General features: G+C 42.4%; 1 protein-coding gene across 1 annotated transcript in view; it reads left to right on the top strand.

The window, feature by feature from the left end:
- Window positions 1-24,462, top strand: part of kcnt1a (potassium sodium-activated channel subfamily T member 1a) — a 193,863-nt gene extending 169,401 nt beyond the window's left edge. Inside the window, exons 28-32 of the mRNA XM_060936623.1 lie at window positions 7,734-7,862; window positions 18,232-18,520; window positions 19,429-19,491; window positions 24,042-24,126; window positions 24,393-24,462. Of these exons, the coding sequence (XP_060792606.1) occupies window positions 7,734-7,862; window positions 18,232-18,520; window positions 19,429-19,491; window positions 24,042-24,126; window positions 24,393-24,462 (636 nt within the window). The remainder of the gene's footprint in view (window positions 1-7,733; window positions 7,863-18,231; window positions 18,521-19,428; window positions 19,492-24,041; window positions 24,127-24,392) is intronic.
- The last annotated feature ends 347 nt before the right edge of the window (window positions 24,463-24,809 follow it).

Raw genomic sequence — 24,809 nt, 5'->3', positions numbered from 1 at the left:
AGTTAGTTAGTTAGTTAGTTAGTTAGTTAGTTAGTTAGTTAGCTCATCCGGCCTACAGGCAATGAGCTTATGCCATCATGTGTTGTCTGTCGTCTGTCATCCGGTGTCGTCCACATTTCACGTAAATCGCTTCTTCTCTCTCAATACTTCACCGATTTTTATTCTTTTTGGCAGGAAGGTAGGTCTGCCTGAGGTGCATATGGCTTCTACTCAAATTTGCATAATTGCAATTAATAATGATGATATGGAGTAATTAAGCCCTAATGAGCAGTTTCCACACAAATCACTTCTCCCTCAGTTCTTCACCGATTTTGATTCTTTCTGGCATGAAGGTAGGGGTACCTAGGGTGCATATAACTGATACCCATATTTGCTTAATTACAATTATCAATGAAGTTATGGACTATTAAGCCTTAATGAGCAGTTCAACAAAAATCGCTTCTTCTCAGTCAATTCCTCGCCGTTTTGGATTCTTTCTGGCAAATAGGTCGGTATTCCTAGGGTGTATATAGCTTCTATATATAGCTTGTATATCGTGTAAATACAACCCCGATTCCAAAAAAGTTGGGACAAAGTACAAATTGTAAATAAAAATGGAATGCAATAATTTACAAATCTCAAAAACTGATATTGTATTCACAATAGAACATAGACAACATATCAAATGTCGAAAGTGAGACATTTTGAAATTTCATGCCAAATATTGGCTCATTTGAAATTTCATGACAGCAACATATCTCAAAAAAAGTTGGGACAGGGGCAATAAGAGGCTGGAAAAGTTAAAGGTACAAAAAAGGAACAGCTGGAGGACCGAATTGCAACTCATTAGGTCAATTGGCAATAGGTCATTAACATGACTGGGTATAAAAAGAGCATCTTGGAGTGGCAGCAGCTCTCAGAAGTAAAGATGGGAAGAGGATCACCAATCCCCCTAATTCTGCGCCGACAAATAGTGGAGCAATATCAGAAAGGAGTTCGACAGTGTAAAATTGCAAAGAGTTTGAACATATCATCATCTACAGTGCATAATATCATCAAAAGATTCAGAGAATCTGGAAGAATCTCTGTGCTTAAGGGTCAAGGCCGGAAAACCATACTGGGTGCCCGTGATCTTCGGGCCCTTAGACGGCACTGCATCACATACAGGCATGCTTCTGTATTGGAAATCACAAAATGGGCTCAGGAATATTTCCAGAGAACATTATCTGTGAACACAATTCACCGTGCCATCCGCCGTTGCCAGCTAAAACTCTATAGTTCAAAGAAGAAGCCGTATCTAAACATGATCCAGAAGCGCAGACGTCTTCTCTGGGCCAAGGCTCATTTAAAATGGACTGTGGCAAAGTGGAAAACTGTTCTGTGATCAGACGAATCAAAATGTGAAGTTCTTTATGGAAATGAGGGACGCCGTGTCATTCGGACTAAAGAGGAGAAGGACGACCCAAGTTGTTATCAGCGCTCAGTTCAGAAGCCTGCATCTCTGATGGTATGGGGTTGCATTAGTGCGTGTGGCATGGGCAGCTTACACATCTGGAAAGACACCATCAATGCTGAAAGGTATATCCAGGTTCTAGAGCAACATATGCTCCCATCCAGACGACGTCTCTTTCAGGGAAGACCTTGCATTTTCCAACATGACAATGCCAAACCACATACTGCATCAATTACAGCATCATGGCTGCGTAGAAGAAGGGTCCAGGTACTGAACTGGCCAGCCTGCAGTCCAGATCTTTCACCCATAGAAAACATTTGGCGCATCATAAAACGGAAGATACGACAAAAAATACCTAAGACAGTTGAGCAACTAGAATCCTACATTAGACAAGAACGGGTTAACATTCCTATCCCTAAACTTGAGCAACTTGTCTCCTCAGTCCCCAGACGTTTACAGACTGTTGTAAAGAGAAAAGGGGATGTCTCACAGTGGTAAACATGGCCTTGTCCCAACTTTTTTGAGATGTGTTGTTGTCATGAAATTTAAAATCACCTAATTTTTCTCTTTAAAAGAGACATTTTCTCAGTTTAAACATTAATATGTCATCTATGTTCTATTTTGAATAAAATATGGAATTTTGAAACTTCCACATCATTGCATTCCGTTTTTATTTACAATTTGTACTTTGTCCCAACTTTTTTGGAATCCGGGTTGTACCTTGCAACATTTATTGCGCAAGGTGGCCCACTTTAGAGCGTTCATTCTGGACTAGACGGGGCTGGAGTGAGCTATGCCGTCATCGACGGGCTTGTTTATTTATTTTTTCCACTCAGAAACTAAAGCGGGGCAAACTCAACTTGTCATATATATATATATATATATATATATATATATATATATATATATATATATATATGTGTGTGTGTGTGTGTGTGTGTGTGTGTGTGTTATTTACCAGCTTAAGGTCGGTCCGTATGGTGAAATACCGTGACCGAGGTCTTGAAAGTACTGACTGAGGCCCTCTGGGCCGAGGTCAGTATTCAAGGCCGAGGTCACGGTATTTCACCATACGGACCGACCTTAAGCTGGTAAATAATATATTTATTTTTTCTTTACCAAATTCTAACAGAAAACGAGAGCGCCCAAAAGGGAAAGCCGAGCCGAGGCGAGCCACCATTTTGAATCCTCATTCACGGCTGTAATGCAAATTGCTTCCTCCTCGGTATACAAGTGCACTTCCATGGCAAGAAAAAAAACCTACATTTTGCCGCCTATGTAGTCCCCTATTTATACAAAATTGAGTCATTCAGGATTCAGCCATGTTTTTGCTCAGCATTAGCAGCAGTTACGGGTTTTTAGCTTTCTCCTGAAATGTTTTCTTTTATTTCTTCTTCCTCAGAGTAGTAAAACTTGCTTTCACTGTGAAGACTGTCGTTATCACTATCCATGCTGTAAAATTAATGCTATTCTCCTGAGAAATGCTGGCAAAAATTTATAAGATTTTTGATAATCTTATCAATAAATCTTATGAAAAAATATAAATGCTGAAAAAAAAATGCTACTATGTTTGTTGTTGTGAACGAGCGAGTCGCCAGAGGTGTATAACCGGGGTCCGTAACTGAGGTCCGTATCGTAGGATACGGACCCGCTCGCCAGCCAATCGGAGTGCAAGATTTGATGGAAACTGGACCGCAAAAAAAATAAATATATGTTATTTACCAGCTGGGAGGTCCGTATCATGAAATACCGTGACCGAGGTCTTGAAAGTACTGACCGAGGCCCTCTGGGCCGAGGTCAGTATTTAAGGCCGAGGTCACGGTATTTCACCATACGGACTGACCTTAAGCTGGTAAATAATATATTTATTTTTTTCTTTACCAAATTCTAACAGAAAACGAGAGCGCCCGAAAGGGAAAACTGAGCCGAGCCGAGCCGCCATTTTGAATCCTCATTCACGGCTGTAATGCAAATTGCTATCTCCTCAGTATACAAGTGCACTTCCATGGCAGGAAAAAAACTACATTTTGCTGCCTATGTAGTCCCCTATTTATACAAAATTGAGTCATTCAGGATTCAGCCATGTTTTTGCTCGGCGTTAGCAAGTTACAGGTTTTTAGCTTTCTCCTAAAATGTTTTCTTTTATTTTGTCTTCCTCAGGGTAGTAAAACTCGCTTTCGCTGTGAACACTGTCGTTATCGCTATCCATGCTGTAAAATTAATGCTATTTTGAATCCTCATTCACGGCTGTAATGCAAATTGCTTCCTCCTCGGTATACAAGTGCATTCCATGGCAGGAAAAAAAAAAAAAAACTACATTTTGCCGCCTATGTAGTCCCCTATTTATACAAAATTGAGTCATTCAGGATTCAGCCATGTTTTTGCTCGGCGTTAGCAACAGTTACAGGTTTTTAGCTTTCTCCTGAAATGTTTTCTTTTATTTCTTCTTCCTCAGGGTAGTAAAACTCGCTTTCGCTGTGAACACTGTCGTTATCGCTATCCATGATGTAAAATTAATGCTATTCTCCTGAGAAATGCGAAAATAAATGTAGACAAAAATTGCTACTATGTTTGTTGTTGTTGTGAACGAGCGAGTCGCCAGAGGTTCATATCCGGGGTCCATAACTGGGGTCCGTACCGTAGGATACGGACCCGCTTGCCAGCCAATCAGAGCGCAGGATTTGATGGAAACCGGACCTCGAAAAAAATACAAATATTTAAGTCCATCAATATTTGGACATTGAAAAAATACTACATATTGAGACTACTACAGTACATTGGAGTTAAAATTTAAAAATGAATATGAACCCAGTGTGCAGACTTTCAGTTTGCTGCTTAGTTGTTCCATGGTCAGGTGTGTGTTAGTATTGCCTGGTGTGTGTTAGTATTTCACCTACAAATAAACAGATAAAAGGTCTAGAGATTTTTCAAGTGTAGCGTTCATATTTGGAACCTGTTCCTGTTAGCTCTCAAGAAGGAATGGACCAGTGAGGAACACCAAAAAGCTTGGAAGAACATGGGGAAAAAAAAACTGTGGTAGATGACGTCTTTCTCTCACCCTCCAAGAGGTAGGCGTATCTGTGTCAAAGTCAACAATCAAGAGGAGGCTTCATAAGACAATCAAAAGAACACTTCATCACCCTGCACCAAAATAATGGGAATAAACTGTTCATAATCTGATGCGCGCCATCTCATCTCATTTGGTGCTCATGTATGGCTGACCATGGAACTGGTTCACTTTTATTGTTGATGTGACTGCTGACAGGGCGGCACGGTGGTGTAGTGGTTAGCACTGTCACCTCACAGCAAGAAGGTTCTGGGTTCAAGCCCAGTGTCCAACAGGGGCTTTTCTGTGCGGGGTTTGCATTAGAGCCCACAGGACCCACTGCAAAGCAGTGCGGCGTGGGACAAATTTTGAAAGCTCATTGCCGGCACGGGCGGGACCGGAAGTGCACATATGCGCGCCCGGGCGGGAGCGGTGACAAGCTGTAGTCCCGCTAACTAAAAACGTGTTTGAAATAAAATTTATAAATTATTAATTTATGTCTATCATATATAATTTGTGCTGGATATTTTATTTGGCATTAATAAAAACATTTTAAGATGCCTAAATTTGCAGAGAGAGTCAGATTGCCAGATTGAGTGAGGAATAGCATCTTAAATTTGCCATTGATCACCCTAATGGGAAATCCTTTGATCACTCTAATGACTCGCAGTTCACACCCAGCTAGCAAGAGAACCATGAGTGAAGTGATTTACTGCTTGCGTTAGTCTACAACTCTAATCAGAGAGACAGGTTACACAGTGACGGTAGGCTTGACTCAATGCTATCCCAGAAATCCTTCCTGTAATATGCAAATTTGGCTGTCCAATCAGAGGCGGCCAAATTTGCATATTACAGGAAGGATTTCTGGGATAGCATTGAGTCAAGCCTACCGTCACTGTGTAACCTGTCTCTCTGATTAGAGTTGTAGACTAACTCAAGCAGTAAATCAATTCACTTCTCTTACTAGCTCTGCTTTGCAATAAAAAAAAAAAAACACCATTGGTACAAAGCAAGCCGATTCACTTTTTTATGCTGATCAGAGAATTACAATGGTTTCTCATGTGATAAAAATGTGTGATTCGCGATTAAATATTTTAATCGCTTGACAGCACTAATTATTATTATTAGAGACACTACATGCTGAATTCAGAAACAAGGTAAATAATAACAAATGTGAACGTGAGCTGTAGATATTTATGCTCAAATCCACTCAAAGTAGGGGGCGGGGCACCATCAGGCTGTGTCAAGACAAGAACTTTCCTGAGAAATAACGCGAACGTCTGCATCATGCGGCATTTGCGGGCGGGAGCGGGACAAAATATGGCAGGCGGGAGCGGGACTGAAAATCATAATTTTTTTGTGGGCGCGGGCGGGAGCAGGACTGAAAATCATAATTCTTTGCGGGCGGGAGCGGGACTGAAAAATCCGACCCGCGCAGACCTCTAGTTTGCATGTTCTCCCCGTGTCTATGTGGGTTTCCTCCGGGTGCTCTGGTTTCCCTCACAGTCCAAAGACGTGCAGGTTAGGCTAATTGATGGCTCTAAATTGACTAGGTGTGAATGGTTGCTTGTCTCTATGTGTCAGCCCTGCAATGACCTGGCGACTTGTCCAGGGTGTACCCCGTATCTCGCCCATATCAGCTGGGATAGGCTCCAACTTGTTCATGATCCTGCACAGGATAAGCAGTAATGGATGGATGGATGGTGACTGCTGACAAAATCACCAAGATGAATTCTGAACTGTCTCTGCCCAAATTCAGCCACATGTTTCCCAACTCATTGGATGGTGCTTCACATTGAATGAACCTAAGCAACCCAAGACATTTTTAATGCAAAGAAGTGGAATGGTCTGCAATGGCTGAGTCAATCACCTGATGCCCTGAGAATAAGCACTGGATAGAAAGCAACAGGAACTGCAGTAATGTTCTGGCAATCATCATGGACGAAACCCAGTGTCTGATGATGACAGTGACTACGTTTACATGCACATCCAAATCGAGCTGCTGTCGGTAATCGAGCTGAAGGTCCCAGCAGGGTGCCAGAGAAATCCAATCCTACATGCACACAACTGAAATCGGGCTATTGTGTGACGTGCATTGTGCACCCGAGCCACAGGTGGTGCAACACGCCCCATCGTGTTGGTACACTTCCGGTTGTCGTCATGAAGAAGAGCTATTCAAGAGTGTAAACAAAGTTATCAGTTCCGTGTTCTCCATTGCGCATTTTTCTCCCGTCCATGAATTTTAATATATTCAGCTCCTTAAGCTGAATGAGCATGAACTGTCTCCTCATTGCTCCAGAAGTGCACGTTTCTGCTTGCCTGTGGCAGTGGGGGCGTGGTCAAGCGCCGGTCTGTGACAGGAGGGCGGAGCCAGGGAAGGTGAGTGGCAGAATTACTACACCTGACGGCAATTAACCTGTGTTTGTGTGTCTTCCCAGTAACCGCGCCCTATTTAAGGAGGCAGAGGGAGAGCAGAGGGGAAAGCTCATCCCGGGACTAGAACACAGCGCGCGCGCGTGTGTGTGTGTGTTTTTCTCTCAAGAATAAAAGTAGGCTGTTAAACTGAAAAGTCTGACAATAAAAAGCCTATTAGTACCAGAAGCTTTGTCCTGCCGTCCTCTGTGCTCCACCCACACTTCAGAGAGCTCTACATCGCCATTTTCTCTTCTTTGTTTGTTCCTCCTGACCTCTTCTGCTGCTCGCTACTACTGTTGTCATGCCGACCGAGGCTGTTATGTTTCCCGCTTGTGGTCTCGTCATTCGTCACTTCCGGAAGTAGCTCGACAACTAGCTCGATAGGGTATACATGCACAAAGTAGCTCGGCAGAAATCGCATAAACTAGGTCGTGTAGCTCGATTCCGAGAAATCAAGTTCGGTTCAATTTCAGCCGAATTAAGGTGTATACATGGCATTTTGAACTTCGATTTCAGTCGAGCAACGGCAGAAATTCGATTCTCTCTATGTGCATGTAAACGTAGTGTATAGGTTCCAGATTTCAGATAGTCATTGACTACCAAGAATTTGTATCCCAAAAATGACAACGTAATTTAGGATTGTCAGTTGGTTGAATTACAGTTGGTCCCTTTAAAATAAGGGAGAGAGTGAGGGAGTTAGGAGGACACAATATATAAAATGCCTACATCATTCACCAGATTTGGATGTAAATCCCCACAAGTTAAGGATGAAAATCTGTTCAGCTCAACAATTTCAACTCCAATATTCTGTTTTATGTGTGTATGTGTGCACCCATTCAGATGCGTGTGCGTGAGTGTGACTTGTGGATCCGCACATATGGAAGACTGTTCCAGAAGCTTTGCTCTACAAGCTCTGAGATCCCTTTCGGAATTTATCGTACTGAGTCCCACATGTTCCTGTCATCTAAGGTGAGACACACACACGCGCACACATTTTTCTTTGTTTTTCTTTTAACTTTACACATTTAAAGGAAAACTCTGGGAATTTTTAACCTGGAGCTTATTTTTCCATCTCTTTGGGTTCAAATATTTACTAGGGACAAAACGATTCAAATGAGTCCAGTATTGCTGGGTTTTAGTCATGTGACTTTTCTTAGCAGTTTTACCCAAAGTGAAATAGCTGGTGGTCTAAACAGCTGCCGTAGTGCAAACAACTAACAAGAACTTATCAGAGTACGCTCGTAATCTAGAAGGCACTGCTCGCTTTAGACACAGTATATTCAGAAGATTGCTGTGTGCAATGGAATCGACCCTACAGTCTGGGAAAGAAGGATTTGTCATACGATCTCGAAAACTACCCTTCAGTCGAGTTCCCCGACAACTCAAACTATCTGGTGTCGCAGACATCCTTCTACACCGCAAAACAGATGAAAGCGTGGAAGAGTATGGAGGCTTACAACTTTTTTGTATGTGGCTGGGTAAAGGACCTCGGTGTCAAGTCGCTGCCGAATGAATCCTGTATTGTTTTTACCCGTATAAGTATGTTTTTTTTTTAAAGCTTTTCGTTCACGTCTTTACAACAAAGTGTTGCACGTTGAAGCGTAAACAAACAACAATTCGCTTGATTCTCACTTGTGTTGGCGCTTATCTCTCAGGTAAATCATTCACAAAGATCATCAGAAACCCCTTTAAAGACCTGGATCTTAGTTAAACAAGACGGAGAAGTGATCACGGCGCATTGTAACTGTACGGCTGGGGAAGAATTTTGTCGTGACCTTCATGCATATAGACTTTATTATTCGTGGTTGTTTTGACTGTGTGCACTTGCTGAAAGACTCATTGAAAAGACCACTAGGACACCCTGTTAAAGAAAGCAAGACCCGCATTATTTTCAGTATGGCGGCCATCAAGTGAGGAGTAAACAAAGAAACATCTGGGGACTTTAGCGCTTTGTGACTAAAAAAAGTGCCATAAAATAATGACACATAGCAAGAAAATTACTTGGAAAACACTAAGGACGTAGCTGAGAGGGAGATACAAACCTTTCATGACGTGATCACTGCAAACTCGAGCATGCTTCGGCTCGGCTCCCTTCGATTTCAGTGAGGGGTTCAAAAACCTCCTTTCTTGACGTCTTTTTGTGAAATCCTGTGTTCGTTCACCCTTTTTTTTATGAGTTCACGGAGAATCCTGAAGAAACTTATCAGTTTCACAGTTTGATCGATTCGAACAACCTAAAACAATGCAAGCGTAGGGCATTTTTCATACGAGCAATGCACCTTCTCCGTACAAACGCTTTGTCAACTGAGCTTTGGCAGACCACCAGCTAAAGTTTTGAATAACTAATGAGGCAGATGTGACGTCAAGTGAAACCCAGCAATTGAGTTAGAGCGCAAGTTAGAGAAAATGACTTTCTACATTTTCTACCTTTCTACCTTTCTCTTCTTCCCATCTCTGATGCAGCACGCCATTCACTGCCTGTAGATGATTATCACACAGGGGCTGTTTTCTGTTGTTTACATTACATTACATGGTATTTAGCAGACGGTCTTACTCAGAGCGACGTACAAGAAGTGCAAAAGTCAGGTACAAGAAGTGCTGAACTTCTAGACGAGAAATGTCTAGTGCCAACTGAACAAGTGACAGCATAACACTTAGTGTAACATTCTGTTGAAGTGACAGCAAGCAGCCAAAGAAAACAAGCCAACCATCCAAATGAGCTGACAATATACAACTAAATAGAGAAAAATAAAACCCAAGGAGGGGCGGCACGGCGGTGTAGTGGTTAGCGCTGTCGCCTCACAGCAAGAAGGTCCGCGTTCGAGCCACGTGGCCGGCGAGGGCCTTTCTGTGTGGAGTTTGCATGTTGTCCGCGTGGGTTTCCTCCGGGTGCTCTGGTTTCCCCCACAGTCCAAAGACATGCAGGTTAGGTTAACTGGTGACTCTAAATTGACCGTAGGTGTGAATGTGAGTGTGAATGGTTGTCTGTGTCTATGTGTCAGCCCTGTGATGACCTGGCGACTTGTCCAGGGTGTACCCTGCCTTTCGCCCGTAGTCAGCTGGGATAGGCTCCAGCTTGCCTGCGACCCTGTAGAACAGGATAAAGCGGCTAGAGATAATGAGAATGAAAACCCAAAGAGAAATCACAAAGAATTTGTGAAGAAACCTGTTTCCAAGTAATAACTGAATATTTATCTGATTATAACGATATGAATGTGTATCTAACAACATGGAAAGGATCCCTTTTGTGAACATCAGAAAACAGCCCCCATGTGATAATCAACTTGAGACACTCAGTGGCACAGCAAAATGAATAAATAAATAAATAAAAATTGGGGATTGTGAGTTTGAAGCCGGACAGTGCCACAGCCATCTACTGGCTGGGAGCCAAGGGAGAAAAATTGGACATGCTTTCTGGGTGGAATGGATAGCATACTATCTCTCCCCTATCAATCACAGTGAAACTAGCCAATTGTGGGCATCTGTATGGTCATGTTTGCGGAAGAAAGCAGATAGAGTTTTTCTCTAAGTGACTGCCCTGTGATGAAAAGAGAGAAAGACTTCACATACAATACTGTGCAAAAGTCTTAGGCCCATGTAAAGAAATGCTGTAGACCAAAAATGGCTTAAAAATAACGAAATGAAATGGTTCAACCTTAAAAAATTGCTATAAACAGCAATAAGCCATAATAAATGAAACAAAGTCAATATTTGGTGTGAGACAACCCTTTGCTTTAAAAAAAATAGGAGTCTCAGGTACAATGAGTGCAGTTTTATAAGGAAATGAGCTGTAGATTTTACTGAGCATCTTGCAGAACCAGCCCCAGTTTTTCTGGACACTTTCGCTACGTTCACACTGCAAGGCTTAATGCTCAATTCCGATTTTTTTGTGAAATCCGATTTTTTTGTGAGGTCGTTCACATTAACAAATATATGCGACTTGTATGTGATCCTCAGTAACGAAAAGCGACCTAAAAGTGTTCCGCATGCGCATTGCAGGATACGACGACGTCACACGCAGTGAGCATGGCCAGTGTTTACGGAAGTAAAACCGCCCGGTTGCGGTATGACCCATCCAATCTAGCTTGAATAGCTGTATCCCCCCAAATGGAAATCAGCTCCCTAACCTCTGCGTCCTTCCATTGAGAAGATTCAGAACCTTCACAGCCCGAAGCGTCCCTCGCATTGATGTCATGCGCAGGGGCGCAGATACGTTTTTTGAACTGGGGGGGACAAAAAACTGGGGGGGACAAAGCTGCCAGCAAACCAACCCCAACCCTGATATGCCTGTCAAACTTGTTGTGGGTTACCATAGCAACCAAGCTCGAGCTCGCAACCTGTGCAGTCTGCGCAGCTCAACCAACCGAATATCAGCCTTTGTTTTATGTGAGTTGTTGCAACTATGTATACACTGTTGTGCACCTCAATAAACCGAATGGTAATTAGTCTTTTGATTTTTCCATGAGGTTTGCCTTATGCAAAGAAAGACAGCATAGACGTTTTTTCCTCCCTATAAGTGGGGGGGGGACCGAACGAGGTGAATTTAAATCTGGGTGGGACGAGTCCTACCCTCTATCTGCGCCCGTGGTCATGCACCATGTTGTTGTAACTTTTTTTGAGAGACCCGCCGCCTACTTCAGCGCAGAATAGTGACGTTTGTGGCTTGTTGATGATGTGTAAGTCGGATGAATGCGACCTGGCGGTTCAGACTGAAGTCGCATATGAAAAAATCGGATAGGAATCGGAATTAAGACCACATATCCAAACGGCCTGGGTCGGATTTGAAAAAATCGGATCTGTGTCGTTCATATTGTCAATAAAAGATCGGATACAGGTCACATATGGGTGAAAAGATCGGATTTGAGTCACTTCAGCCTGCAGTGTGAACGTAGCCTTTGTCACACTCACTTCTTAATTTTGCACCAAAACCCAGTCGCGTTCATTAGGTTTTCTTTTTTTAATCTGAAAAGTGCTCTCTTACTGTACAACCCCAATTCCAAAAAAGTTGGGACAAAGTACAAATTGTAAATAAAAACGGAATGCAATGATGTGGAAGTTTCAAAATTCCATATTTTATTCAGAATAGAACATAGATGACATATCAAATGTTTAAACTGAGAAAATGTATCATTTAAAGAGAAAAATTAGGTGATTTTAAATTTCATGACAACAACACATCTCAAGAAAGTTGGGACAAGGGCATGTTTACCACTGTGAGACATCCCCTTTTCTCTTTACAACAGTCTGTAAACGTCTGGGGACTGAGGAGACAAGTTGCTCAAGTTTAGGGATAGGAATGTTAACCCATTCTTGTCTAATGTAGGATTCTAGTTGCTCAACTGTCTTAGGTCTTTTTTGTCGTATCTTCCTTTTATGATGCGCCAAATGTTTTCTATGGGTGAAAGATCTGGACTGCAGGCTGGCCAGTTCAGTACCCGGACCCTTCTTCTACGCAGCCATGATGCTGTAATTGATGCAGTATGTGGTTTGGCATTGTCATCTTGGAAAATGCAAGGTCTTCCCTGAAAAAGACGTCGTCTGGATGGGAGCATATGTTGCTCTAGAACCTGGATATACCTTTCAGCATTGATGGTGTCTTTCCAGATGTGTAAGCTGCCCATGCCACACGCACTAATGCAACCCCATACCATCAGAGATGCAGGCTTCTGAACTGAGCGCCGATAACAACTTGGGTTGTCCTTCTCCTCTTTAGTCCGAATGACACGGTGTCCCTGACTTCCATAAAGAACTTCAAATTTTGATTCGTCTGATCACAGAACAGTTTTCCACTTTGCCGCAGTCCATTTTAAATGAGCCTTGGCCCAGAGAAGACGTCTGTGCTTCTGGATCATGTTTAGATACGGCTTCTTCTTTGAACCATAGAGTTTTAGCTGGCAACGGCGGATGGCACGGTGAATTGTGTTCACAGATAATGTTCTCTGGAAATATTCCTGAGCCCATTTTGTGATTTCCAATACAGAAGCATGCCTGTATGTGATGCAGTGCCGTCTAAGGGCCCGAAGATCATGGGCACCCAGTATAGATCACGGGTACCCAAGATGCTCTTTTTATACCCAGTCATGTTAATGACCTATTGCCAATTGACCTAATGAGTTGCAATGTGGTCCTCCAGCTGTTCCTTTTTTGTACCTTCAACTTTTCCAGCCTCTTATTTCCCCTGTCCCAACTTTTTTGAGATGTGTTGCTGTCATAAAATTTCAAATGAGCCAATATTTGGCATGAAATTTCAAAATGTCTCACTTTCGACATTTGATATGTTGTCTATGTTCTATTGTGAATACAATATCAGTTTTTGAGATTTGTAAATTATTGCATTCCATTTTTATTTACAATTTGTACTTTGTCCCAACTTTTTTGGAATTGGGGTTGTATGTAATATGCTGCTCAGATACAAACACTTTTTCTGTAATGTAATTTTGTGCTGGAAAACGAATGTTTGGAACTCTAAAATATTTTTGTACTGACTTGATAATGTAGAAGTCATAAAATAGAAATCTATAGGGTGCCTAAGACTTTTGCATAGTACTGTCGATATATGAGTATAGAGTGCTTATATAGAGGATATTACGCGGTTGTGCAAAGATATGAAGTTTATCTTTGAATAGTGAACACATTTACAAGTGAAAATATTTTCAACACAAGAAGGTAAACTTCATATCTTCGCACCACCATGTAATGTTCTTTATATTGTATGGACACATCCACAAAAATTATACAGTGCCTTGCAGAAGTATTCATTCCCCTTGGTGTTTGTCCTGTTTTGTCGCATTACAAGCTGGAATTAAAATGGATTTTTGGGGGGTTAGCACCATTTGATTGACACAACATGCCTACCACTTTAAAGGTGCACATTGTTTTTTTTTATTGTGAGACAAACAATAATTAAGATGAAAAAAACAGAAATCTGGAGTGTACATAAGTATTCACCCCCTTTCATATGAAACCCCTAAATAAGAGCATACATGAAAATCCCTCACCTTTTGGCGAAATTCGCCGTTTTGAAACCAAAATGGGTGACCTACGTGAATTGTGTAGATCCGATGAGAAAAAAAATTGGGGGGGGTTTGATATTGACCCAAAGGGCAAGGAGGTCGCTTCGCATCCATAGACAGTTCGTGCCGGTTCGCGCCTCCTCCTCCTGCTTTGATATTGACGCAATAGTGACGAGTACATCTCGCTGCGAAGGGCAAGCAGCATCATTTCGCGCCTCTTCTCCTGCTGGCCAGAGCGTGCACACATCAGTCAGAGTGCAGACCAGACCACCAGAAGCTGGAAGCTGGATTGAGTCATTGGACTGAATTTCCTACTTTTTTCAAACTTTCCTGATTGCTATCAAAACAAACAAAACTTCCGGCTTGATTACGTCAGCATTCGAAAGAGGGCGTGCGCGTCTTTTGACAGTCCCTGTGTCCAAAATTGCTCGCTACTCACTATATAGACCCCTTCGCAGTAAACGTCATTCATACGTAAGCGGAAATTGTGCGCGCAGCCTGGACTCAAAAAAAGACTCAGCGAATGCGTAGTTGTTGTGTTGTCGGGTGTCAGAATCGTAGCGGTGATGGGGTTAAAATGTACAGAATTCCAGCAGGATCTCACCCATTCCAAAAAAATCGCCGACGTCTATGGCTACAAGCCATCAAACGTGTAGACTGGGATGAAAGCACTATCAAAAATGCGCGGGTTTGCAGCGCCCACTTCATTACAGGTAAGATCAGGCTATTTATTAAATCTTTCTTTTTTATTCTTTCTAGTCTTCGTTTATTGATGTAGCAAAATACGTTGGTAACGTTTGTCTGATTAGCTGGGTCATAGTTACACAATGTAATGAATATTGTTAGCATGTTAACTTAGCTTTTCATGCAATTTTGTTTGTAGGAAAGGTCTCGCTTGACTCAAGCAGTCCAGATTTTGTGCCATCATTATTTGTGTATGCCGAAAATCACAATTTTAAAGCAAGGATGGAAAGGTAAAATTGTGTGCCTTCACTCTAAATGTCAACTTACGTTGACTACTCTAACCTAGCTCCCGCCCCGTTCAGTTTCATTTCTGGTCTCTGCCTCTCGCTTTTTACGCAGCTCTGATTTCTCTTGGCTGCACTCTTTACACTATCATTCCTTTCATGCCATTACCTCCTGCAAATTGCTGTTTAGTGTTGGTATTTGCTGTTGTAGCTAAAGCTAAAGGTACAAGTATATATCTGGCCATTGTATACCAGGGAACTTACTAACATCGTCCGTCCACTCTTTATTTAAATACGGATCCGGTAGGCGATGTCCACTTGTTAGAGTTAACTTATTTATGTAGCATTCTCGATCTTGTAACGACAATTGTTTTGCATAATCTGACAGCTCATAATGCCGGTCTATGGGCAGCGCCATTGTTTCTGAGTCCAGGCTGCGCGCGCATCCTGGCAACAGTCGGTTTGTTTACAAACATGCGAAGGGGTCTATAGGGCACTGTATTGTGGAGACGCCATTTTGTAGTGCTGTCCGTGCTGAAAGAAATCAAATTAAAAGTCTCAAATTTGATTTAATAAAAGACAGCAGCAAAGAAGAAAGTATTCAGCCTTGATTTAAAAAGAACTGAAAGCTGCAGGTACTTCCATATCTTGGCAGGCTGAGTGGTATGCTGGGGCACCTCTTGCCAGCAGACCAGGATATCCAGAGGGAACTTGTGCGGTTCAGTGTTGACCTGACCATCCCCAGCTTCAAGGAGGGAGAGAGCATCGTGGAGTGGTGGGGTCATGTCTTCAACAAACCAGACAAGTACCCCTCCCTGGGTGCACTGGTTAAGTGTTGCCTCTCCATCTTTCATGGACCTAGAGTCGAGTCCTCATTTAGTCTGATGAATGGTGTAATTGATCAAAGGAGTGGCAACATGAATGTGGAAACATTTAATGCAATACAGACGGTCAAGTACACGCTGATGTCCAGGGGGAAGACAGCTATGCAGCTCTTTAGAAGGGAGGACGTGAAGTTTGGGGAAGTGGACAGAACATTGTGCAAGAACATTAACTCTGCAGCAGCCACATACAAACACCAGCAGAGGGTGGACAAGGAGGAAAAGCAGCAGCAGCAGAGCAAGTATGGCTCTCAAGCAACTTGCAGTGCTCAGCAGGCCAAGAAACAGACTGCTGAAGGAGAGAAGCGGGCAAGGCTGAAACATGTGGCAACTCGGCGAAAGCAGGCCATGGAGACACTGGTGATCCAGGCAAATAAAAGGAAAAAATGATCACTATTCCTTGTGTGTTCTCCACTTTCTTCGTTCTATTATTCGCATTTTTTCCAGGGCATAATTTCACTATAACTACATGTATTTGAATTTGTACTGTATGTCCTTGTGCAAATGTCAATACAGTATACTTAGTAAGGAGGCTATAATATTTATTCTGGGGGAGGACCCCCCCAAACAAAATAAAACAACACCAGAGGCCACGTCACCACTCACGCACCCTTCTCACCTTTTTCACCCCGACCCGTTTTCATGCCTGATAAGAGCTGGTCCACCCAATTCACTTCATAAGTCACATAATTAGTTGATAAAGATCCAACTGTGTGCAATCAAATTGTCACATGATCTGTCACATGACATCTGTATCAATCAACCTGTTCTGCTACACTACTAAACAAGCAACATGAAAATCAAGGAGCACTCCAAACAGGTCAGAGACAAAGTTGTGAAGAAGTATAGATCAGGGTTGGGTCATAAAAAATATCCCAAACTTTGAATAGCCCAGGGAGCACCATTAAATCCATTATAGCAAAATGGAACTAATATGGCACCACTACAACAAGAGATGCAACAAAGACACCAACGATAATGCTGAGGGAGCTGCAAAGATCCACAGCGGAGAAGGGAGTATCTGTCCATAGGACCACTTTAAGTCATACACTCCACAGGGTGGGGCTTTATGGAAGAGTGGCCAGAAAAAAGTCATTGCTTAAAAAAAAATCACGTTTGGAGTTTGCCCAGCAGCATGTGGCAGGCTCCCCAAACACATGGAAGAAAATTCTCTGGTCAAATGAGACAAAAATTTAACTTTTTGGCCATCATGGGAAACACCATGTGTGGCGCAAACCCAACACCCTGAGAACACCATTCCTACATGGCAGCATCATGCTGTGGGGATATTTTTCATCTGCAGGAACAGGAAAGCTGGTCAGGACTGAAGGAAAGATGGCTGGCACTAAATACAGGGCAGTTCTGGAGGAAAACCTGTTTGAGTCAGCCAGAGGTTTGAGACTGGGACGAAGGTTCATGGTCCAGCAGGACAATGACACTAAACATACTGCTAAAGCTACACTGGAGTGGTTTAAAGGGAAACATTTAAATGTCTTGGAATGGCCTAGTCAAAGCCCAGACCTCAATCCAATTGAAAATCTGTGGCATAACTTGAAGATTGCTGTACACCAACACAACCCATCTAACTTGAAGGAATTGGAGCAGTTTTGCCTTGAGGAATGGGCAAAAATCCCAATGGCTAGATGTACTAAGCTAATAGAGACATACCCCAAGAGACTTGCAGCTGTAATTGTAGCAAAAGGTGACTCTATAAAGTATTGACTTTTGGGGGGTGGAGGTGTGTGAATACTTCTGCACACTCCAGATTTTTGTTTTTCATCTTATTGTTTGTGTCACAATAAAAAAAAAACAAAAAAAAGCAAATGTGCACCTTTAAAGTTGTAGGCATGTTGTGTAAATCAAATGGTGCTAACCCCCCAAAAATCCATTTTAATTCCAGCTTGTAATGCGACAAAACAGGACAAACACCAAGGGGGATGAATACTTTTGCAAGACACTGTATATGCAAGTTAATCAAAAGAATTTTAATTTAGAACTGGTTCATCATTTTGACAGTGCGTGTCTAGTCAGCCGGAAAACACTGGAAGTGACATAATCAGATAAGTGAAATATCAGAAAATATGTCACTCAGATCCGCAGTCTATTTCATATGAAGAATGCGAGTTTTTCAACACGAGAAGATAAACGTCATATCTTCAAGCTAATGTGTGATTTTTTTTTTTTGATTATATCAACACATTCACAAACAAAAAGTACCCAAATTTATCAAAACAATTCATCAGTTTCCTCACAAGTGACATCTAGAGATTTACGTCATGGTTTTGGTTCTCCATGTCCCAGATGTAGCTCGTATGAAAAATACGAGTGGTGTATTTCCCAGTAAAACACTCATGTCCATATAATATATTGTATTATTAGTGTATGTAAATATTAGTGACACTAATCTCTGCTGACTGGGTAAGTATGAAACTTAACATTATATTAGTCAATTGTTTTTCTGTTGTTTTCTTTCAAGTCCCAATGTTCAGGTAGCACAGAAGGATGGGCAGACACCAAGGAGAAGGGGGAGGAGCCAAAAGTACTGGTGCATAGTTTTTCAGGAAGTGACCAATCAGAATACTCCCTTTTGAGGAGGAAGAGCATGTACTGGACAAGGCGCCTGAGTAGGCGGGCCATGAAGAGGAGCGACTCTGCATTTTTCTCCACCCAGACCAAACATGGCATGTCCCGGCTCTCGGAGAGGGCAGAGTTAACGGAGCTTGTCAGGAATCGCATGCAGCACCTAGGCCTGCACACAGGATTCAGTAAATGCCTGTTGAAAATGCGCACTACCAGTAACTGATTTTGTTTTATCAAAAACTAATGTAAATTTTACAAATGATATTTTTCCAAACAAGATTCTAACTCTAGTATGTAAGTTTATATTTAGTTACCAATTTAGGCCCTGTGTGTTCTGTTTGCATGTTGTTCCAGGGCTTTCCCCAGAAAAATATCAGAGCCGGTGCTATTGATGCAGAGCCCTAGCCCAGAGGGCCCCAAAGGCTGCTAGGGGGGTCTGGGGCCTTTCTCCCCCAGAAAATTTTGAAATTAGAGATTTCAAATGGTGCATTCTGGTGGCATCTAGGGTTGATTTAGACACAGTTGAATATTATTAAATTAGCTGTTTTTTTAACTTGTCAAATATGCAAGGGGCAAAATTTAAAGGGCAAAATTAGATTTGAAATGAAAACACTTCATAGCATGCCTCTTCAATTTCCAATTCCAGGATGCCAGGAACAGAACCAGGCCAAATCACGCAACAGCGCCATCTAGTGCCCAGCGCCTAGAACATGGTTTTATGTATGGTTGTAAATGGCAGTCAGTGCACTCAGCGAAACCCTTTATTTTCACTTCTGGGTTGAGTACCAGCATAGTCTAGACTTGAATATTACAATATCTTCCTATTTCTATAGTTATTACTCATTTTCAGAGGGAAATAGGAGATATTTAGGTGCAGAAAATACTCTGCATTGTTCAATTTATGAATTTTTTTTGTGTGTGCAAGTGACAGTGCGGCGCTGACATCGCAAAGCACAGGAGAACATTGTGTATCCACACTTTGGGGAAAGCCCTGTTGTTCTCCATTCAGAACTCTTCGTCATCCTTCACTAACCTGTTCTCTTTCTCATTTTTCCCAATCTCTCTCTTCACTGCTGTTTGATCCTCTCTGCAGAAGATGTCACCAATCTGACAGCCAGTGATGTCATGAACAGAGTCAATTTAGGTTACTTACAAGGTAAAACTCTCCAAACCTCACTTAAAATATTTTCTACTTTTTTTTTTAAATCGTTATTGTATCAGATTCCCACTGAATGTTTAAGGTTGTACATTATAGAGGTAGAATCTTTACAGCATTGAATTTGCTGACAAAGCAAATATGCATAAGAATTAAGATTCATCCTTATGACTACTAGTTACTAAACCACCTTGTGTGTGTGGCAAAAGTTTAACAAATTCACAAAGTGACATGTAACACAGAATTGCAATGAACACAGCTGGGCCAGCCTTAGTGTTAGCCTCAGCTTTGCAACCATGCTGAGTCATCACCCATTTGACTCACTGTGAGAACTCAAATGAGGTCTCACTGTCACACACCCAGAACTTCGTTTATCAACTCTCTATCTCTCTCACAATTACTAGTCCTCTCTCTCTGTCAGTTGCATCATTTTTGGAGTGAACGACGGCAAGCAGCCTTGGTGAATCTTCTCCAACCAACATGATCTTGGGCGGCATTCCTGATCTCTTCTGAACTCATCTCAGCAGTTGAGATATGTACTTGTTGAATTGAAACTTTGGTCTTCCTCTTGATGTGGTCCCATGAGTTGGAGAGTATAAAGCAAACTTTGACACCAGATCTTTTGTGGGTCTCCATCGAGAATGGCCAAGGAAGCATAGTTGAGGATCGATGATGATGACAGAGAGAGACTTTGACTCTGTTCGCTTCAAAACTTCTTCATTGGACACATGGTCTTCATTCTTTATTTCAAGTACGATTCTTAAGCATGCGGTTTGGAATGAGTTTGAAATCTGGTTTTCAGGTTGCTTAGTGATAATCCAGGACTCACTTCCATAAAGAAAGGTGCTCAGGACGACTGCTCTAAACAGGTCGATTTTCATCTTTAGTTCAGCGCTTGAAGACCAAACTTTGTGAAGCTTCCAAAATGAGCCCCCTGCTTTCCTTTCACGATGCTTGATGTCAATTTCTGTTGAAGCAATGCAAGAACCCCAAGTACTGAAAATCCTGCACCATCTCGAGTTGTTCACCTTCGTGGAACAGTGAAACATCTAGGAGGTTGCATGCAATGGCTTTGGTTTTCACAGCATTGATGAGAAGTCCAACCTCCTTGGATACAGTACTGAGTTGGGACCTCTATAATGTCGAAATGTACACCTGTAATGCTCTAATATTATCCATCAGAATGAATGCTAATCTCAAGTATACACTAACAAGACTATCAGTGACGGCGTAGCTCACTCCGGCCCATGAGAAATCAAACTGGATAGAAGTTATATGCACCCTAGGCACCCCTACCTTCATGCCAGAAAGAATCAAAGTCGGTGAAGAACTGAGGGAGAAGAAGTGATTTGTGTGGAAACTGCTTGTGAGGGTTTATTATTCCATATCTTCATTATTAATTGCAATTATGCAGATTTGGGTAGAAGCTATATGCACCCCAGGCAGACCCACCTTCCTGCCAAGAAGAATAAAAGTCGATGAAGAATTGAGAGAGAAGAAGTGATTTTCGTGAAATGTGGACGACAACAGACGGACAGCACATGGTGGCATAAGCTCATCGCCTGTCGGCCGGATCATTAACAGAAAGACAGTTTTCAGATACATCAGTTTCAGTTCAGCATCTTGCACTGGCACATAAGGAGGAACCTTAAGAGACAATCAGGTGTGAGTGGGCACCCTGTTTTATTTAAAGAACAGGGATCTATCAAAGTCTGATCTTCACAGCACATGTTTGTGGAAGTGTATCATGGCATGAACAAAGGAGATTTCTGAGGACCTCAGAAAAAGCGTTGTTGATGCTCATCAGGCTGGAAAAGGTTACAAAACCATCTCTAAAGAGTTTGGACTCCACCAATCCACAGTCAGACAGATTGTGTACAAATGGAGGAAATTCAAGACCATTGTTACCCTCCCCAGGAGTGGTCGACCAACAAAGATCACTCCAAGAGCAAGGCGTGTAAGAGTTGGTGAGGTCACAAAGGACCCCAGGGTAACTTCTAAGCAACTGAAGGCCTCTCACACATTAGCTAATGTTAAAGTTCATGAGTCCACCATCAGGAGAACACTGAACAACAATGGTGTGCATGGCAGGGTTGCAAAGAGAAAGCCAATGCTCTCCAAAAAGAACATTGCTGCTCGTCTGCAGTTTGCTAAAGATCATGTGGACAAGCCAGAAGGCTATTGGAAAAATATTTTGTGGACGGATGAGACCAAAATAGGACTTTTTGGTTTAAATGAGAAGTGTTATGTTTGGAGAAAGGAAAACACTGCATTCCAGCATAAGAACCTTATCCCATCTGTGAAACATGGTGGTGGTAGTATCATGGTTTGAGCCTGTTTTGCTACATCTGGGCCAGGACGGCTTGCCATCATTGATGGAACAATGAATTCTAAATTATACCAGCAAATTCTAAAGGAAACTGTCAGGATATTTGTCCATGAACTGAATCTCAAGACAAGGTGGGTCATGCAGCAAGACAACGACCCTAAGCACACAAGTCTATGTCCAGGACTGTCTGCAGTTTGCGTACCGGGCAGGTGTCGGTGTGGAAGACACCATCCTCTACCTGCTACACCGAGCCCACTCGCATCTGGATAAGGGAAATGGCACAGTGAGGATCCTCTTCTTGGACTTCTCGAGTGCCTTCAACACCATCCAGCCCTTATTGCTTCAGGACAAACTGAACAGGATGTGAGTGGACCCCTGCCTGGTCACCTGGATCTCCAGCTACCTCACTGACAGGCCGCAGTACGTCAGGCTGAAGGACATCACGTCTGACACTGTGATTAGGAGCACCCCAGGGCATGGTGCTGGCCCCTCTTCTCTTCACCCTGTACACCGCGGACTTCTGCTACAACTCGGAGCTGTGTCACATTCAGAAGTTTGCCGATGACACAGCCATCGTTGGGTGTATCAGTGACGACAGAGAGGAGGAGTATAGGAGCCTGGTGAGGGACTTTGCTGTGTGGTGCAACAAGAACCATCTGCATCTCACCACCTCGAAGACCAAGGAGCTGGTCATTGACTTTGGGAGGTCCAGACCAAGGTCACAACCAGTTCTGATCGAGGGAGTCGAGGTGGAGGCTGTGGATTCCTACAAGTACCTCGGGCTGTGGCTGGACAGCAAGCTGGACTGGACTTGCAACACCAAATGCATACAGGAAGGGACAGAGCAGGCTATACTTCCTTAGGAGGCTGTGGTCCTTTAACATCTGCAGGAAACTCCTGTGGATGTTCTATTAGTCTGTGGTCACCAGTGTCCTGTTTTACACCGTGGTGTGCTGGGGGGGCAGCACATCCAAGAAGGACACATCCAGGCTGAACAAACTGATCAGGCGGGCCGGCTCTGTGGTCGGCATGAAGCTGGACTCTCTGGTGATGGTGGCAGAGAAGAGGTCTATGGACAAACTATTGAACATCATGGACGATGCCAGTCACCCTCTGCACACTGTCATCAGCAACCAGAGGAGCCTGTTCAGTGACAGAATGCTCCTTCCCAAGTGCAGGACGAACAGACTTAAAAACTCCTTTGTCCCTCACGCCATCAGACTGTACAACTCCTCTCTGGGGGGGGGACAGGAGGACAGAGGATGGGAAGGAGCAGTAGCCTAGCCTAACAATAAGCAATACCAGACAATGTGCAATATAATGTGCAATATAAAGTGCAGTATCTCTCCTGCCGCTCCCCCCTTCCTCTCTTCCCCATATCTTATTCTTTTTATATTTGTAAATACTTTATTTATTTTAATTTATCTAGAAGTTTTCTCTATTTCTTTTCTCTGTTTATTTGTAACGATGCTGCTGGAATCTTAATTTCCCTGAGGGAACCCGCCCAAAGGGATCAATAAAGTTTTATCTAATCTAATCTAACCTAATCCAAGTCGTTCTACCAAAGAATGGTTAAAGAAGAATAAAGTTAATGTTTTGGAATGGCCAAGTCAAAGTCCTAACCTCAATCCAATCGAAATGTGGAAGGACCTGAAGCAAGCAGTTCATGTGAGGAAATCCACCAACATCCCAGAGTTGAAGCTGTTCTGTACGGAGGAATGGGCTAAAATTCCTCCAAGCCGGTGTGCAGGACTGATCAACAGTTACCAGAAACGTTTAGTTGCAGTTATTGCTGCACAAGGGGGTCACACCAGATACTGAAAGCAAAGGTTCACATACTTTTGCCACTCACAGATATGTAATATTGGATGATTTTTGTCAATAAATAAATGACCAAGTATAATATTTTTGTCTCATTTGTTTAACTGGGTTCTCTTTATCTACTTTTAGGACTTGTGTGAAAATCTGATGATGTTTTAGGTCATATTTATGCAGAAATATAGAAAATTCTAAAGGGTTCACATACTTTCAAGCACCACTGTAAGATCCCAGAGAAAGGTGCATAGCAGCCACCTTTAGTGTAGGCCATACTGCTGTCTAGCAGGTACAGGTAATCTGTGGGATCTACTGTAAAATATACAAATATGAACATATAGGAATAAAGAGAAGAACTTAAAATCACAGTTTGAGTTATAGAGGTGATGTCCGATTGCTGTTGCAGGTGAGCTGAATGACCAGCAGAACTCTCTGTCCTACGTGCTTGTTAATCCTGGCCCTGACACGCCTCTCCAGCTACATGATGTCGTGTATGTACCAAAAACATTCTCATAGCTGATGCTGCCACAATTACCCTTTCAAAATGGGACATGAAGCAACTGGAAGCAATATTATCTTATGCTACTTATTTTTTGGCTTGGATTTAGATGTGTAAGGGTGGAGAAAAACAAACTTTTTTATGGCTTTCTGGTACTACACAGAGACATATTTGATCTGATTAACTGTCTAATAAATCTTTTTATTTTTAAGCGTGATGAAATAAATATGAAGTGCCTTATGTGTTATGTTCTGGCAGGTTCCTGATACGGCCCGATCCACTCGCTCACATTCCGGATGAGAACACAACCCGGACAAGTCAGAGCTAAACCACATTTAACTGATGCCAATTTTGTAGGTGTGAGGAAAATCTAAGACTGCCTAGAAATGATTTTTTTTTAAACAAGTTTAAGTGTGAAGGTTTCTGTAAATTGCTGAATCATACCCATGATATTAAGACAGAACTTCTCAGTCAAACCAACTCCAGCTGGTCCAACTGTTTACTTAGTTTCAGATTCAGACCTGGCTACTTTTTATTATGCGAACATAAAGTCCTCTAGCCAAGCAGCTTTATGATCTGTTCAGCTGTATGGAGTATAAATAATATTCCTTTTTGGCTTTTGAGTAAACAAAGCCGTTAATAACGTGTATTGATGATGCTCGCCATTTTAAGTCA

Source organism: Neoarius graeffei, chromosome 12, assembly GCF_027579695.1.
Source record: "Neoarius graeffei isolate fNeoGra1 chromosome 12, fNeoGra1.pri, whole genome shotgun sequence".
In the NCBI taxonomy this organism is placed as follows: Eukaryota; Metazoa; Chordata; class Actinopteri; order Siluriformes; family Ariidae; genus Neoarius; species Neoarius graeffei.
This window is presented reverse-complemented; position numbering and strand designations above follow the sequence as displayed.